At 42.1% G+C, this 16,242-nt stretch overlaps 1 protein-coding gene across 4 annotated transcripts in view; it reads right to left on the bottom strand.

Moving 5' to 3' along the window:
• The window catches only part of TCF12 (transcription factor 12), a 151,891-nt gene that overhangs the window by 5,074 nt on the left and 130,575 nt on the right, over positions 1 to 16,242 (bottom strand). For 2 of the 4 annotated variants that reach the window (XM_048955774.1, XM_048955775.1), the window contains 5 exons: positions 13,365 to 13,438; positions 11,470 to 11,676; positions 4,459 to 4,573; positions 3,264 to 3,435; positions 1,769 to 1,998 (listed from right to left, as the gene is read on the bottom strand). In XM_048955774.1, the coding sequence (XP_048811731.1) occupies positions 1,769 to 1,998; positions 3,264 to 3,435; positions 4,459 to 4,573; positions 11,470 to 11,676; positions 13,365 to 13,438 (798 nt within the window). Of the gene's footprint in view, positions 1 to 1,768; positions 2,002 to 3,263; positions 3,436 to 4,458; positions 4,574 to 11,469; positions 11,677 to 12,388; positions 12,461 to 13,364; positions 13,439 to 16,242 lie in introns of all 4 variants that reach the window. The other 2 variants (XM_048955773.1, XM_048955772.1) reach the window with 2 other exon arrangements.

Genomic DNA, 16,242 nt, shown 5'->3' with positions numbered 1-16,242 from the left:
TTATGCAGAAACTTCAAAAGGAAGTTAATTTAGAGTCATTTAAGAAATGGAGATTAAAAAAACCTCTAGCTTACAGTTATAAGCTTAACATCTGAAATGTGTCATTTTGAATAGCATCGATGACAGCATGAGAAGATGCATTACCAACAGAGAAGAAATGGTTGATGCCATTATATAACACAATGGTTAAAGCTCCTCTGGATGCCACACAAAGCTGTGGTCACTCAGTTTCAGGATACTTAACGGAGACCGGAATGGTGCAAGGAAAAACAGGGTGAGATGAAGCAGGGAACACAGCCTTCCAATGCACAGCAAGTAGAGCACAAGGTGAGACGTATGCACGAGGAAGGGAAATTCCTCAGTTTAATCTGTCTGCAGGGTAAGTCCACATTAATTGCAAGTATGTTTAGGGAAAAGGTTTCTAACAGTGTTACATTTTGGAAGCAGCCTCTGACCAAAGCCAAAGTGATTTCCTTCATTTTCACACAGCCTGTTTGATGTTTTTTAACCACTAAAAGCCATTGATGTTCTTCTGACTTCATAACAGTCAATCTCATCTTGCAGAGACAGAAGAGCATTTTCAAAAAAACCCCAAGGTCGAAGTCTCAGAAATGCTAAGATTAGCTGCTATCTGATCTGCACAGTAACACCAATTTCTGCATATGCCTTGCAAATATTCTGACTGGAGATACTGCATTTATTTCAAGATAGGTCAGCAGAGCTGTCCAAAAATCCTTTGCACATTATCCTTACATAAAAGCTTGCATTAGGTCACTCACTTTGTCACTCTGCACTGACTTTTAACAATTGCTTTGCTCCACTGCAAGCAGCTAATTTGGAAATAAAGTAAAAATAAGGTACACAAAAATAAGACATTGATGTCATTCAGTGGCATCAGTGATTCAGAAATGTAGCACTTCAAGTAAATATGACCACTGACATCATCGACATCTGACAGACACTCCCCTTCTCAATGCACTTGCAGAGAGATGCTGAAGATGGTTATTTAACAGCTCAAGGGAGCAAAGAAAGAGGATGCTCACCAGCTTAAGTGACAGCTTGTGAGTGGCAGAGGTGCCTCAGAATTTTATACACATCTTTGAAATTAGGTTTAAATTGAGATTAAAAGTCTTCAATAGCTTCTCTGACAGACAAGAATGCTACAGCTGAAAAACTAAATGCAATTCCTGGAGGAATCATCTCTCCTTAAAAGAAAGTGAACTGCAAAAAGAATTCTTCCTTCTGCAGCTATCAGTAAATGTATTTCTTACCTGGAAAAATCCAAAGGAATGGGGTACAGAAAATACACGCAAAATGAACCCAGACTCAAATAACAGAGCTGCAGGTTTCCTCCTTCTCCCTACAATACACTTAATGCAGAAACCTGAGGAAATGCAGTTAACTCACTACATTTAATATCTCAGTTGTGTGCGGTTCATCCTCAATGAGATCTCTTGTTTTGCTCCATCATCTGTACTACTGAACGAGCACTTGTCTGAACTGTAAAAGCAAGATGTGTCAACGGCTTAACTAATTCACCTAGAGCACGTGGTAACAAAACGCTGTGCGGCACAGGAAAGAACAAGGTGGGAGCACACACCCAGCGCTCCCTTCCTCCCCCCGCCCCCTTTGTTAAAAAGCAATTCCTTGTTTCTCCTAAAAAGCTCGTAACACAGCTGCAGAAGCCAAATGCTTTTGGCAACCGGTGCGCTGCGCTATCCCACACTGCTCCATGCTGAGTGCTGCAGCACAGGGATGGGCTACTGACCTCTCACTTGCTGCTCCAGACTGAGGATGACTGCCACAGCCTGGTGAAGAATCAGCAGTTTTGTCTGTGGTTTCTCACTCTTCAGATGCAGCTGACACATCCGGCCAAGTTCTTTAAACGCCTCGTTAATGTCTCGTACACGCAAACGCTCTCTGGCATTATTTGCCATTCTTCTCTCCTTTTCTCTTTCTATTTTCTGCTCTGGGTTTAAATCCTCATCTTCATTAGTACTGCTGCAAGAAAGCATAAATAAAAGTATATCAAAATATCACTAATAATTCAAGCAAGTCACCCCACTAGTTCCGAAGTCTCACTCTCAGAAATTAAAACATCTTCCTATTTACTGTACTTCATATTGAATGTATGAAATAATAATAAAAAAAGGTTAGATATTGATGCTTCAGTTCTCTCTCACACTTCTCTAAAAAAATCTTCAGTGGCTTTTGCCTAAGGAATATCCACAGAACGCTGCCTACACACTGTCAGCAGTTCTAGGCAGAGCAGAGGAAATGCGCTGCCTTGGAAGCAACACTGACTGCTGCTCGACTCAGCTTCTGACACACCTTTCAACTGCTGGGACACTCAGCTGTCTCTTCAGATGAAGAATGAATCATTTTCAACAAATAGTTTTTGCTGGTTTCCAATGTATCAGCTTATAATATAAAGGCATTCCAACAAACTGCCATTAAAAGTGCTCATTACAGAAGGTTTACTGTTGCTAAAAGATTTGCCTGGTGAGTTCTATAACTTTTTTTTTCCTCCCTTAATACCCAATTTAGAGCTAAACATATTTATGTTTATCGTTGCTTTTATCATTTCACTTATAATTACTATACTAAGTTGATAACTTTTTTTTTTCTTTCTGTATAAGACTGTCCAACTAAGCTTAAAACTCTGCAGAAACCTCTGCCCTACTGAAATTAATATGGTAAATATCATTAAGCGTGTTTTGGTACGATAGCACTGTCTGCAGTTAAAAATTCTGACTGTTTGCCATTATCTCCAATTTCAGTACTCGTGTCAGACCCACCAGGCAGATCCAACAGCACTTCACCTGATTTTATTCCACTTCTTTTGTCCACGGTGAGGAAATGGCAGGGATGTAACATATTCACCGCAGCCCCTGGTTCACCAGACACGGCTCTCCACCGCTACTGGCTCCCACTTGAAGTACAAAGGCTGTGTCTCAAGCACTCTTTGGAACTTGATGATCCCTGAGGTCCCTTCCAACCCAAGCCATTCCATTCTAGTCTGTCACAATAGCCATCTCTGGGCATCCCTGGGAATTTCAGGTGACTTTCCAGGAAAAAAAACTTCTATCCTGTATATGAGTAGATACTCATACTGTAAACTGTCTTTGTATTTCAGCTGCCTATTGATGTATGCACTGAGGCAATGCAAAGGCTTTGAAATAAACTTATTAAACTTACAGAAAATCTCCAACTGATGGAGAGCATTAATGAGGCACAAATTCTCGTTCATGTCAGCAACTCACCTTGTTCTTCCTCTAGATGAAACCTTGATATCCTTTTGGGAGGACTCATCATCTGATTTCATGTCATCCGATGAGGGAGGCTCATGTATATTTTCATCCTTCTCCTTATGCTCAGACTTGATTTCTGTTGGACCTATAGCCACAGACTGGCTCTGCAAGCCACCTGACAGTGCTGCGAACAAACAGATCCGTGTGAGCATCGCGGGGCCAGGCACTACCTCTGTAACCTCACACAGACACTGCGATGGCAGGCCAGAGCACAGCCAGCACTCTGGGAACCCAACACACAGAACCACATCTGCTAACAGGCTGAATACTTGGGAAAATTTCTTCTCAGAAAGAGCAGTGAGGCTCTGGAACGGGCTGCCCAGGGAGGTGTGGAGTCACTGTCCATGGAGGTGCTCAAGGACCGTGGAGATGCTGCGCTGAGGAACAATGTCAGGGAGCATGGGGTGGGTCAGGGTCAGACTGCATGACCTGAGTGGTCTTATCCAGCCCTAATGATTCTGTGAGCAGCAACAAAAGATGAACCCCAATAATAATGCTGTACTTGGATACGTGTCATGGGGTTGTAAAGGGATCGTAATTAAGCAAGAGCAGCCTAATCACCAAAAGACGCTGTAGAAGATGGAAGGGCATTTTGCGAAGTACGAAAATTTGCACCTCGGGTCTGGGTTGCAAATCTGAGGGCAGGTCTATAGCTGCAGTGACAGAGGGTTGGGCCTAGGCCAAACCTGCCATGCACAGCCCTACACGGCACAGGCACACTGATGAACAAGTGGACTTCTGTTTCCTATAGCTTACTCCTTTGGACTGAAAATTAAAGGAACTGTAAATAACTGTGTGGAGACACCTCCTTTTACGGGCTTGACTGAAATGGGCATCAGCTCACTGCAGCCCTGGAGGTGCAGGTTACATCCACTGAAAGCAGAAGGCAGCAGCTACACGCAGGGCCTTCTATGGAAACCAGGCACCAAGCAGCAGGGCAGGGCTGACAAGAGGATGTCCTCCAAATTACTGCAGTGATCCCTAACAGTGGTATTGTTACAGATCTAAAATTGAAGTTAATTTTCTTTTCTCTATCTTACTTATGTTCACATCCCCTCTACTGATGCACATTCACCACCATCTATAACCCTCATTGGCTCTGGATCATTTCAGACCCCGTTCAGCATTCAGTACTGCTGAAAGTTACCTCGGTAGCTCTCTTGTGTTTTGTGATTTAGTTCTGTGCTCTGAGCAGAAACTGTACTGGGAAGAACTGCGTGGTTGCTGTTGAGGCTGACGCTTTCCTCCCGATGAGCCCCAACCTAAAGGAAAGCAAAGCAAATACTTCTGTCAGAGATGCAATTCAAAGAAAGTAGTCCAAAACCAGAACTTTAAAAGACAAGTTATTTGCTGGATTAGAGATCAGAGTTCAGGTTCTACCTCAGCAAGGGTTGGAAGGCGCTGTTACAATATGCCACTTGATGACAGCACATTGGATTAAGCTGTGCTCCAAGCAATGACCAACACCTGTCTATAATAATGTCACAACCTCACCATTCTCTCCAATATTACCCCACAGAACAACATTTTATTCTTCATTTATACCTGGGAAGGATAAGACTCGATTAATGTTAGATTGCTTTAAGGAGCTGCAACTGTCAACCGCAGGGCTTGTAACAATTTGATCCAGAAGGGAAAGTCACGGGGAGCAGTAATTTTCACTGCATGTGAGTGGTTTTTGTATATGCAATGGACAAAAGCATTATACATGGATATATGTACAAGCACACAGTTAAAAAACACAAAAACATCACATTTCTTAATTGCTGAAACAGGATTAGGAAAGAACTAGGTCTAATTTCAGAATGTTATTTTATTCACTTCAATATTTTTCTCCCATTTTCTCCTTTCTCAGCTACGTACATTTTACTAGTCCCATCACTGCATCTGATCATACCACAGTAATCCAGGCATCCAGCAATTCTCACCATGCCTCTGCTGGTAACACGTCATTTCTTTCACAATACAACACACACTTCTAATAAGCACTGAGATGAAATCTTAGAAAATAATTATTTTCAAAGTTCCCATTTCACACTTACTCGAGTAAGTTGATGTGAAATGACACTACTGCAATGTAGCTATGCCTGCACGTACTCAGCTTTAACAGGTACATTTCTTAAAAAACAGCTGCTCAGTACTGATTAACATTGTCAGTGCAAACATAAACAAATAATATTCTTCAGTTTGCAAAAGGAAGACATAAGGATACACTGCCTGAACTTAAGTAATTTGGAATGTGGGCCATGTAAAGCTTTTGATTCAAAGAGCACAGAAGTCTTTTAAATATTTATGATACAACCAACGTAATACAATTAAACAGTTAAAAATAAAAAGAACAAAGATGAGGGATTCCACTATTATTTGTATAGTTACAAGAACTGGCTACAGATGAAGCTTTTTACTGGAACAGTAGCAAACATGTCAACTAGAAGATTAAGCCTTTAATTAAATAGGTTTATTGCCTGGAGTTACACATGAGAACCACTGTTTTCCAATAAATCCTTCAATCCTAGTAAACTGCTGAGCTTTGAATCCCTCTTGAGTAATTAATGCAGCTTTTACCTTTCATGTCTTAGTATGGATTTTACCCGGAGAGAGATAAATACCCTTATGCAAGTTTATCCTTTGTTTAATATACACTCGTTCCTGTAAGCTAACACAGGAACAGAAACAGGAAGGGGGACCCCCCAACCTGCCATCGCATCGGGTCACTCCGGGCTGCAGAAAATCTCACAGACAGCACAATACCCACTGCTTTCTGAGGCACATTTCCATCTTCCACCTCACAGCTCTGCGAGGAGCTCCCTGAGGGCTGCAGCCAGCCCTGTTCCACTGCAGCCCGCAGGCAAACCCGTGCTGCACACAGCTCCAGAACTGAGCCGACAAGGGACTGCCCTGCCCCGCTGTGGTGTTTTCCTTTCTCCTGGTCATGCTTAGTCCTAACACAGGAGGGTGCTTTTATTCAAGCTACAAACTATCCATCACCTCGAGGGCAGATTTTTTCCTGTACTTACTTCTTAAAGAAAGGCAAAAAACTCTTACAGCTGTGCCCAAAGCCAACAGCTGCCAGGAGCCTGGCAACTTTCAAACCTAGAGCGAACCTAGAGGAGCAACAGATTAACACATTTATTCTGATAAAGGCAAAAAATAGATTAGGAAAAAAAAAATCAAGACAATGCTTCAGTTCTTTGAACAGGTCTACAAACCCACAGCACGCCATTTAGATTTACGAGGTCTGTGCAGGACTCTCACGGGCTGCAATGCTGCAGAACTGACCGCAGTGTGTTTATCTGCTCTGTGGGGGATACCCAGAGGGGCCAACAGGAGCCCCAGACCAACCCGTGCTGAAGCTGCTGCATCCCACACTGAGCCCAGGAGCTCCATCCGGTCCTACAGACCCCACGCACAGTGACAGCTCACAGGTACCAGTCTGGAGCTCCTCTCTTTACACACCAGGTTGGTACAGTCGGTCCACTTTTGGTTTTTTTGCCCTCCACTCTGATTTCACAGGAAGATAAAAAGACTGCAGCGTTTATGTTTAAACAGAACACAACTTTTGAGCTTCGTTAACATCTTCTGAAAGACATTTCATACCACCACCACCAAGTCTTTCCCTTATTTCAGCACAAAGCCACAGCTGGACAGAGGGCCGGCATCGGCCTGCGCTGCCTGCCGGGCTGCTCTCCTCGGCTCTCCTCACACTCAACCTGGGCCCCTCACTGCTGCTGCTGACAATGCCCCCATCACAGAAACGCCCACACAGTACCTCAAGGGCACACACAGACCGAGAGCTCTGCCGTTCAGAAGCGGTATCTGAATGCATTTGCACGCTTACCAGCCCCCTGCCTGCTCCTGCCTGCCAGAGGCGGAGGGGCGGCTGAAGCGTGCAATCTGGACTATTTCAGCATAATGACGTTAGCAGAGCTCTCTTTGTAACCCGATTCCTCCCACGAATGTTTCTCCTCCACTTCCTGGCGCACGCAGCTCTCCCAGCGCCCGCCATCCCTGCACAATGCTGGGCCGGTGGCTGCAGGGCCGCCGTCGGCACACAGCTGAGCCGTGCCCGGCCCCGCACCAAGCGCCGCCGCAGGAGCACGGCAGCAGCACCGGGCCGAGCCACAGCTTCGTCCCACCTCACAGCCGATGGCGTGGAGCGCAGGTCCCCGGGCAGTGCTTCTGATGTGGGCTATTAAAAGCCATCCGCTCCCATTGCGCTGTCCCACCAATAATGACTTGCAGCAGTCAGTTTTATAAGCAAACAGAGTTAATTCATCCTCTCGTGAGCTGATGTAGCCTGATTTTTGTGATCTCTCGCCAGTAAACCCTGAATGCTCCGTGCAGCATGGAAGCCACCAAAGAACTGGACGGGGCTCAGAAAGCTGTAGCGTCAGGGGCAGGGCTGGAATGTTTTAGAAAAAATCTGAAAAGCGACCAGCCCAGAAATCGTGCCTCTTAAAAATACATGTCGATCACTCGCATGTTCACTGCAGTGCATTTTTTCTCTGTATAATTAAGATCTAATTAATAGTTAGGAGTCATAACAAGCCTAAGTTTTATCTCAGTCAGTAAAACCACAACCTGAGACAAGCATGTCCTATACGTACAACCGCCCTGCTGCTGTATTTATCTGTATGAACAGACAGCCCACACACAATTGGACTCGAGATCAGGAGTGCAGAACTGAGCCTGGTCAATGCAGCAGTGAGGCCTGAGATCTAAACCAGAACACGGGGCTCCGAGCTTTGGACAGCAGCACCAAGCTGCGCAGCGCACGGCCGCGGATGGCACAGTGCTGCCTGCAGGATGCACTGATGGGGCGCAATGGAAACCTGCTGTTCATCACCGGCTCCGCAGCTCACGCTGCAGCATGATTAAAAGCCTTCACTCATATTTCCCCTTGGACTTATCTAAGCGTATTGAGAAATATACGCACTGCTCAAGCTGCAGCAGCCGGTCACTTTGGCCACAGTCACTAGCATCATTTTAACTAGAGTGAATGTAATAAAGACAGAGAAAAGGACTTTGGAACGAGGCTTTTTACACGGCAGACAGCTCAAAGCCTGCAGCTCCAGCAGGGCTTGGGCAAGAACAGAGCCTGGTGCTGGCGAAGCTGCCCAGGTGTCCTTTGGTGATTTTATGCGACAGCAGAGGGGAAGGTGAGGGGAAAGCAGCCATCTTCATAGACTCCTGCAGTACCTGGAAAAAGGCCTGCAACTGGGGATTGAGTTTCATCCTTAGCTGAGTTTCCAGGCCTTTTATTTATTTATTTTTAATCAATTCAGGCTGTTCTTTTTCCATTGTATTGCAATGACAAATAAAAAGCAGCTTGAATAAGAACAAAAAGACTATTACTTCTTAACTTTTCAATAATACATGAAATAAAATACAAATCAACTTCAAAGGCCACTTAGCAAATATTTGATGAGTTTGAGATATTAAAAATCTATTTGAATAAGTCTAATGGGCAGCCCAGCTAAAAAGAAAACAAGAACATTCAGAGCGAACAGGAAATGAAGTCAACCAGAGTTTTAAAATAAATCTGGCTCAAAAATTAAGCAAATGTTAAAATAAAACCATGTCTGGTTACACTAATTACATAAAAAGGAGTTAAATTACTCATTTCCTAGCTCCTTCTGCCAACATCATCTTCTTCAAGGGAAATTAAATTTATTTTTTTCCTTTTCCTTGCTACAGAACAAAACTGTTTTGTAGAAGATACTGCCGTCCCGCCCAACCCCCTCAAGGAAGTTTCATTTATTGGTGAATCCCACTGAACACTTTTTGACCAGAAAGCCCTACCAGCACATCAAACAAACAAAGGGAAACACGCTTAGTAACCATGCCATTTCTAGCTGCACTATCAGCCAGTACTTACCATTTTCTTAACGTCTGCAGGAGGTACTCTGAAACTAAGAGAAACGTCATTTCTGAGCAAATTCTACCTCTTAAAGCTCAGCTCTGTGCCATGCACTCTGCTCTTTCACATCCCTATTTCAGGGAAACAAATTCTACAAGTGCTCTTGGGGACGAGTAGGCAATGAGCACTCCAAGCACTGCACCTCGTGCCCCTGCAGCATTACCGAAGCAGCCGCCGCTGCTGAACCCCTCCGTCCCCCCCGCAGCCACATGTGCCACCCTGCGCTCTGCGTGCAGCTCGGGATTCCATCCCAAGTCGTGTCGAGTTCCTGCAATTGCAAATGATGTCAAAGGGCACTCTTTGGGGACTGGGCAAGGCAGCAGCACGATGCTTTCTGCTGAAGCCAATTTTTCTGATGTAACTTTGATTTGTTAATCCAAAAAATTCTTTAGCTGACTTTTTTTAAAGCCAAAACTGATCTGCAAGTTTGTTTCACCAAGTGAGGGGAAAATACAAAAGTGAATCTTTTTTTCTTTTTTTTTTTTTGTTGATTTCCTGACCTAAAGATATTCCTATCAGGCAGCAACCATCCTTCAAGTGAAACTGCAGAACAATCATCGTAAGATAAATCAAGTTTATATTACATTTAATTACACACTAACATTAAACTACAGCAGACCAAGGAAACTTCATTTGTTTTGGAGAGTCATTTTCTACTGTCACCCATTTTAATCAACACTGAGTTGATAAATGCAGCACAGCTCGGTCTCCACCAGAAGCAGACTTTGGTACATCCTGGCACGGCGTGCGTCTGACTGAGCGGTGTCAGAAGGCTTCACAAGTTGCAGAACAATTTTATCACTGCAATTTTGGTCACCCATTTTACCCTACACCATGAAGACCTACAAAAGAAGTTTCCTTTTGCATGACTGTACTACAATCTATTCTAGAACATGGTAAAACTTTCCCTCCAGCAGCATTCTTTAAATATTAACCACGAGGCAGTACTAGAAAAAATTCTGAAGTATTTATGTATCATTTCCTTCATTACTAAAAGCAACTGTGAACTTGTACAGAGATCTAAAGCTGGATATGCCATTGGAAAAGCAGCCCCCCCCCAAAGCCCCCAAACACACGCAGCTTATAGAAAGTAACCAGTTCTTTTTGATGTTTACTGCAGCAGTTCTGAAATTAATATAACTGGATGTGTGACGTGCAAATGGGAGAGCCTGGAACTAATTCTGTTTTATAGAATACAAACCCTTCAGCAATCGGGGTACCTAATTATTTTGATGATAGGTGAAATTTCGCCTTGATCACACAGCACCCAGCTGCGAATCTGTTTTATAACAGAAAATTTCACAGCGTGTAACTGGTCTTTAAAGTTACACTGTAAACATGCAAACACATGGCACTGCTAAAATAAGCATGTTTTTAAAAAGCTTTTTCCCCCTCAGTATTTTTGAGAAGAGGGGAATGAAAAGAAAGAAAAAGGGAAGTGAGCAACTCCACAAATATATTTCATTTCCTACACAATGCCTTTAACGCGTTTCTGATCTCTGAAAAGCTTAACTACATTTTTCCTTCAGAATAGTTCACATTTTTAAAGAAACTAAAAGGGACGGACTGAATTATTTAACTCTTCTTGGGGATTAATCTAAAAGTTGTTTCCTCTTCATTGTTACTTACTCTACAGCTGTGCTCAAACTCCTTTTCATTTAGGGAAAAAAAAAGTTTAATTTTTGAGCCTGCACACACTATGGTTCCACATTCCAACAGCTTCCTCCCAGTCCTCTGCCAGCATCTGCTATTGAAGACTAGTTCCAATTTACAATAAACAGCTTTTCCAGACCAGAACACTTGAAATTCAGTCCTTCTCGACTGCTTTTCCCATTCAATCTCCCTATTCACCATTTCAAGGAGAAAACTGTTCTGCCAATTATTACACATCTGGAAAAAATGCATGTATAAGCTGAAACGCTCTCAGCAGAAAGTTTCAGCTTTCCGCATATGGTCACAGCGGGATTTTATGGGCCACTGACCAGGCCAAAGTCTAAGTTTTCCCATCTTTCTCCTCCCCCCCTCATATCTGCCCACCCCACTCCAAACCCTCTAACTGGAAACCCATAGCAGGTGCAAGCTGCCTGCCATCTTCTTCTCTACAATAACCTCCAGTAGTTTTTCCCTGATAAATACAAATCCTGGAGTCCCAGTGTCACTGCCCAGGCTCCACGACTACTCAGACACACCAGCTGTCATCGCTTTGCACAACTACACACACGATAAAAATACGGTTACCATTGACGCTTGTCTGTTGGCTGTTACAAGGCTAGACGCTCCATAACTTGAGTTCAGGCTTCCAATTGGCCCGTTATGGGATGGTCCCAATAAACTATGTATGTCTCCATGGCCACCTGATAGGCTTGTTGAAGGCCCCACAGCATGATTTCGTAGTACGTGGATGGCATCATCGAGTCTGTCCAAGCGATCCTCCATACGAGACTGCTGTTGGATTTAAGAGGACCAGCAACAGTCATTACTGAGTAATTCTGCAGACTCTTTCTACTGTAACAGTTTCTACCTTGGAGACATTAAAGACAGAAGATGAAATATAGTATCAAAAGACTTCAAAAGCACCTACCAGCACTACAAACAAACAGAAAAAAGGAAAGATATCTGGAGATCTTGCTTAAGATAGCATTCATTCCACAAATAGGTGGCAGCTTTTAAAGTGAAGCTTATTATAAGGTTAATATTACTTAGCTTCCATTACATGGCATGAACAAGAAAAAAGGAAGTGCTACAAAATACGCTAATACTGGGCAAGAAAGAAGGATCACCAAATCAGCCTCAACACGCTGGTAACAATTAAGAGAGGCAGTGGCTTTTTGAGAGCCAGTACCACAAAAAGACTGGACAAAAGTTACTTTCTAAAACTGATCTTTAACAGATATTTCAGAAACAAAAACAAGTTCCAAATGTTACTGCAGAATAGGTTTCTGCCTTAGATCTATTTTTTACTTCAGGAGACAAAAAAAAATAAGAACAAACAAAAAAACCCCACCAGTTCTGACATTGCAGCTCTCTAGAAACTGAAAGAGCAGAATGTTGGAGTCAAAGGATGGGTCATGGGCTACACTCATTTAGCTTTTAATGGGGAATCCGAAGGAAGCATTAATTGAAACACAAAAAGGCACCATCTAAATTGAAATAGTACCTCACAGACATCCTTTAAGAAGGACATTGCATCTTGCAAATGCTCGTGAAGTTGCTGCTCAACTCGATTTTTCTGGCAAAGTCAAGACAGAACAGGAAGCAAAGCATAGGTTAAGATTAATTCAAAAAAGAGGTGAGGAAACAGCTGATGTGCATGTCAGCAATAAATTGTTAGTCAAGTTAATGCAACAGAAATCTGATTATACCAAGATAAGAAAAGGCTAATATTTAACACCGCCGTTATGTCAGGATTCTAAGGTGTACATATCAATTCAATATAACTGCAAAAATATTCAAGAGAAAAGTGATTTAAATTTATTCTTGCTAGACACAGGAGAAGAAGTTATCTCTGTGGAAACCAGAAATAGGCACAAGTATTCAAAACCCTTCTCAGTGTTCCCTCAAAAGTTTCCCCTTTCCTTCCCAATGCTGTATCAGAGATTTAGGGAGTCAATAACTTAAAGCTTTTGCTGAAGCTACAAGTCCACTTTAAGTTTACAACAGATCATTTAGCTTTTCTGTAATTAATATGAACTAATTAATAAATGAACATTCCCTAATAATAAACAATAATAAATAATACTTTAATGACCGGGTAATGAAAACAAGGCCAAGGGATTACCATTTCAAGGCGAGAGGGGGAAGGACGAGTAAACGTGAAGGCATGAAGTCTTTATCTGTTCTGCAGACTGAACTTTAGATAAGAATTAGCCATGGATTTGTGAAAAGGTACCAGAATCTCATAACAGTGCTTTAGCACCAGCTGTCCTCAGCACAGAAGCCTGATGCCCAAGGAACAGATGGTGAAAGACACACCCTGCACGTCTTATATTGTTCAACTGAACAGGCCATTTGTTAGCAAAGAATTCATTTGTAATGCTATCCTACTGTTCCCGTTAATGATATGCAGGATTTACACAAAAACAAGCCTTCAACTCGTAAGTAAAAAGTAGTATGTTGCTTTCAACAGCTCTTACCAAGGAGTGTAGAGAGTTTTCATAGTTTGGAGATGAGGGGGCTTGTCCTCCGCTCCTAGACCACTGACTGGCACCTGTCAAAATTGTCTAGGTTAGCTCACAGATTTATGCAGCACAAGCAGGAAACAGATGCTGTACTTCTTAACATAATTAAAACCAACATATTCTGCATAAAGGTAAGCCAACATATGGATTTACAAAGGAGGACAAATTCCTTCATTCTGTCTCACTGAGGGATAATTTTTATATCCTGACATCTGTAGGGCTAGATGACAAAGCAGTGACAGCTTCAAATTACTTCAACAATACAAAAATTCACCCAATAGTTACACACAGTACCTGAAATTCCTGCCCTGGGCAAGCCTGCATTAAAAAACAGCCCGTTTCTTTTTCCTTCAGATTACGTTCAGCAGATGTAAGCATGCCTTAAACAGCATGGAAGTTTACATCAAAAATATTTAAAGAAATCCAATGGACCATGAATTAATGATAACCATTTATTTATTATTTATTCTTATATTACATCTCTCTACTACAGAAGAAAATTCGAAGCAGGACCTAAAAGCTTTTTCTGCCTTGTGTACTTTGTAGCATTTTTATTTATTCATTCAAAAAATAAAATAAAATAAAATAAAATAAAATAAAATAAAATAAAATAAAATAAATAAAATAAAATAAAATAAAATATCAGATCATAGCATGTTCCAAGTTTGGAAGAGTTTCCATTTATTTCAGATACACTCAAGGTAAACTGGAGCAGATTTCAGTTCAGCTCAAGAATCACTCACCGTGCAGCAAATCCACAGTTATGCCCATATTACCTATGTACTGCAAATTCAATACACACCAATTCTAATCTGAATAAATGCTCTTAATTATTATGTAAAATTTAGAAATAATGAGATGTGAAATGCAATAATTAATAAAGCAGTACTTTTAAAACAAAGTCTGAAGTTGTACAGCATGTATTTTCCTCAACAATAATGCATCTTTTATAAAGATACTACATGAAATTTTATGTCCATTAGAGACAGCTTCCTTTCAGCCATACAAATGTAATAATAAAGCAATTACATTAATAAATTATGGACATACAATCCAAAGCAGCTCATTAAAGGAAGAGCCTGTGGGCTTGTTCTTTCAATAACAGCCAGAGCTCTACGTCTGGAAAACTGGGAAAGGTTTAATAACATTACAGTTCCTTTGTTTGGGGAGCTGCAAGTAGTTACCTTTTAAAGAAAGAGTTTTATTTAAGAAAAGGACTATAGCTTTCACAGCTATTAAACTAGCCAAGTATTTTCTTGCTAACTGAAAAAAATCAAAATAAAACATCTCCAGTTTCATAACAGCTCAGAGCTCCTGTAAATGTGCTCTGGTTCTCTTTTAAGATACCACGGTATCACAGAGGAAGGTTATCATCACAAATTTTCACACTGGTACTCCAAGTCTGGACCTGTAGCTCCTCTCTGCATGACTGCCAGGAATAATGCCTAGAGTTTAAGTCATTTTTGCAAATATATTACTGAAGCAGCTTCAGAACATGCGTGCTTGCTTTAATCTTTGACTTTTTATGAGGTCCAAATTTCATTTCTAGAGTCAAAACCATAATAAAGGCCTTAACAAGAGCTTGCTACTAACTAGCAGGACTGAGCGTGCTACCTCCTACAACAAAGCAGCAGCTGAATATTGAGCAGAGAGGCAAACCGCTAAGAAAACACGTATCTCAACGCCTGCACATCCAGCGTGATCGCGTTCTTAAATGGAGAACAGTGCTATTTCCTTAATGAAAGCCTAGGACAAAACTAGGAGGGAAAACCAAACCAAGGCAAAAACCCGTTCTCCTCTTGACCAAACACCCCAACTGGAACCTGCAGTGTCTAACAGCTCCTCTAGTAACGCTAGAGCGCTTTGGAAGCCCTGTGCGTTCTGCTCCCATGTCTGCAGGTTGCCAGATGGCACTGATTTCCTGCTTCCCTCATTCCACTCCCCCTCAGAGAAGTTTGTGCATGAAATCCACCAATTATGTTAAAAAGCATCCTGGCACCACAAGCCCTGCAATTAACAACTGCAGCTTTTAGTGCAGCACCAACACAGCAGCACGAAAAAACAAATAAGCCGGGCAAGTGCTGGGATTTACAGGGGTCATCGGCAGTAATCATGGTAGTATTGTTCCTCCCTCTGAATCTCCCCAGCACTAATCCCCTTGCTTCCCTTTCAAACAAACACACACCAAAGGGGGCCAAGGGCTGCTCCTGCATCCTCAGAGCTGCACAGCCATTCTGATGCCCCTGGGCCTGCGAGGAGGATTCTTAAAGCACCGAGGCTCCCACTGATCAGTTCTGTATGTAGATTTCACATACGTGCATGCAATCATTAGAAGTATGCAAGAAGTAAAACATGTCTATGTACAATTAGAAATTAAATGAGGGTACTGGAGGGTTTTCACCACGTCGTCTTCAAAACTTCTACTTCAATTAAAAATTGCTAATCCTTTATGCAAAGAAGAACTCGGCAACAAAACCATTTAATACTCCAACCTGGCTACATGTACTTTAGTGCCTCATGGAGTGACTACATCTCTACTTGACAACTGAGGGACAGGTGAACTATGCCTTACTCCAATCCCAAACAACAAGAAGCCCAGGTAAATAAACATCAACCTTTGCCACATTGCCACATTGGGAAAATCGTAATCATGGCTAAAATGCTTTAAAATACATTATTTTAGTATAGTAAGACATTTGCTTTTATCTGCAGTAACTTTTTGGGTCAGGACAGAAAACGGCTACCAGGAGTATAAATAACAATAAATAGAGGAGTAATTACTTTACATTGTGCCTCACTGTATTCTTAGTGACTCATCTGGGAATAAAGATAA

Source organism: Lagopus muta, chromosome 10 (genome assembly GCF_023343835.1).
Source record: "Lagopus muta isolate bLagMut1 chromosome 10, bLagMut1 primary, whole genome shotgun sequence".
Classification (NCBI taxonomy): Eukaryota; Metazoa; Chordata; class Aves; order Galliformes; family Phasianidae; genus Lagopus; species Lagopus muta.
Note: the sequence above shows the minus strand (reverse complement) of the source record. Positions and strands in the feature narration are given on the sequence as shown.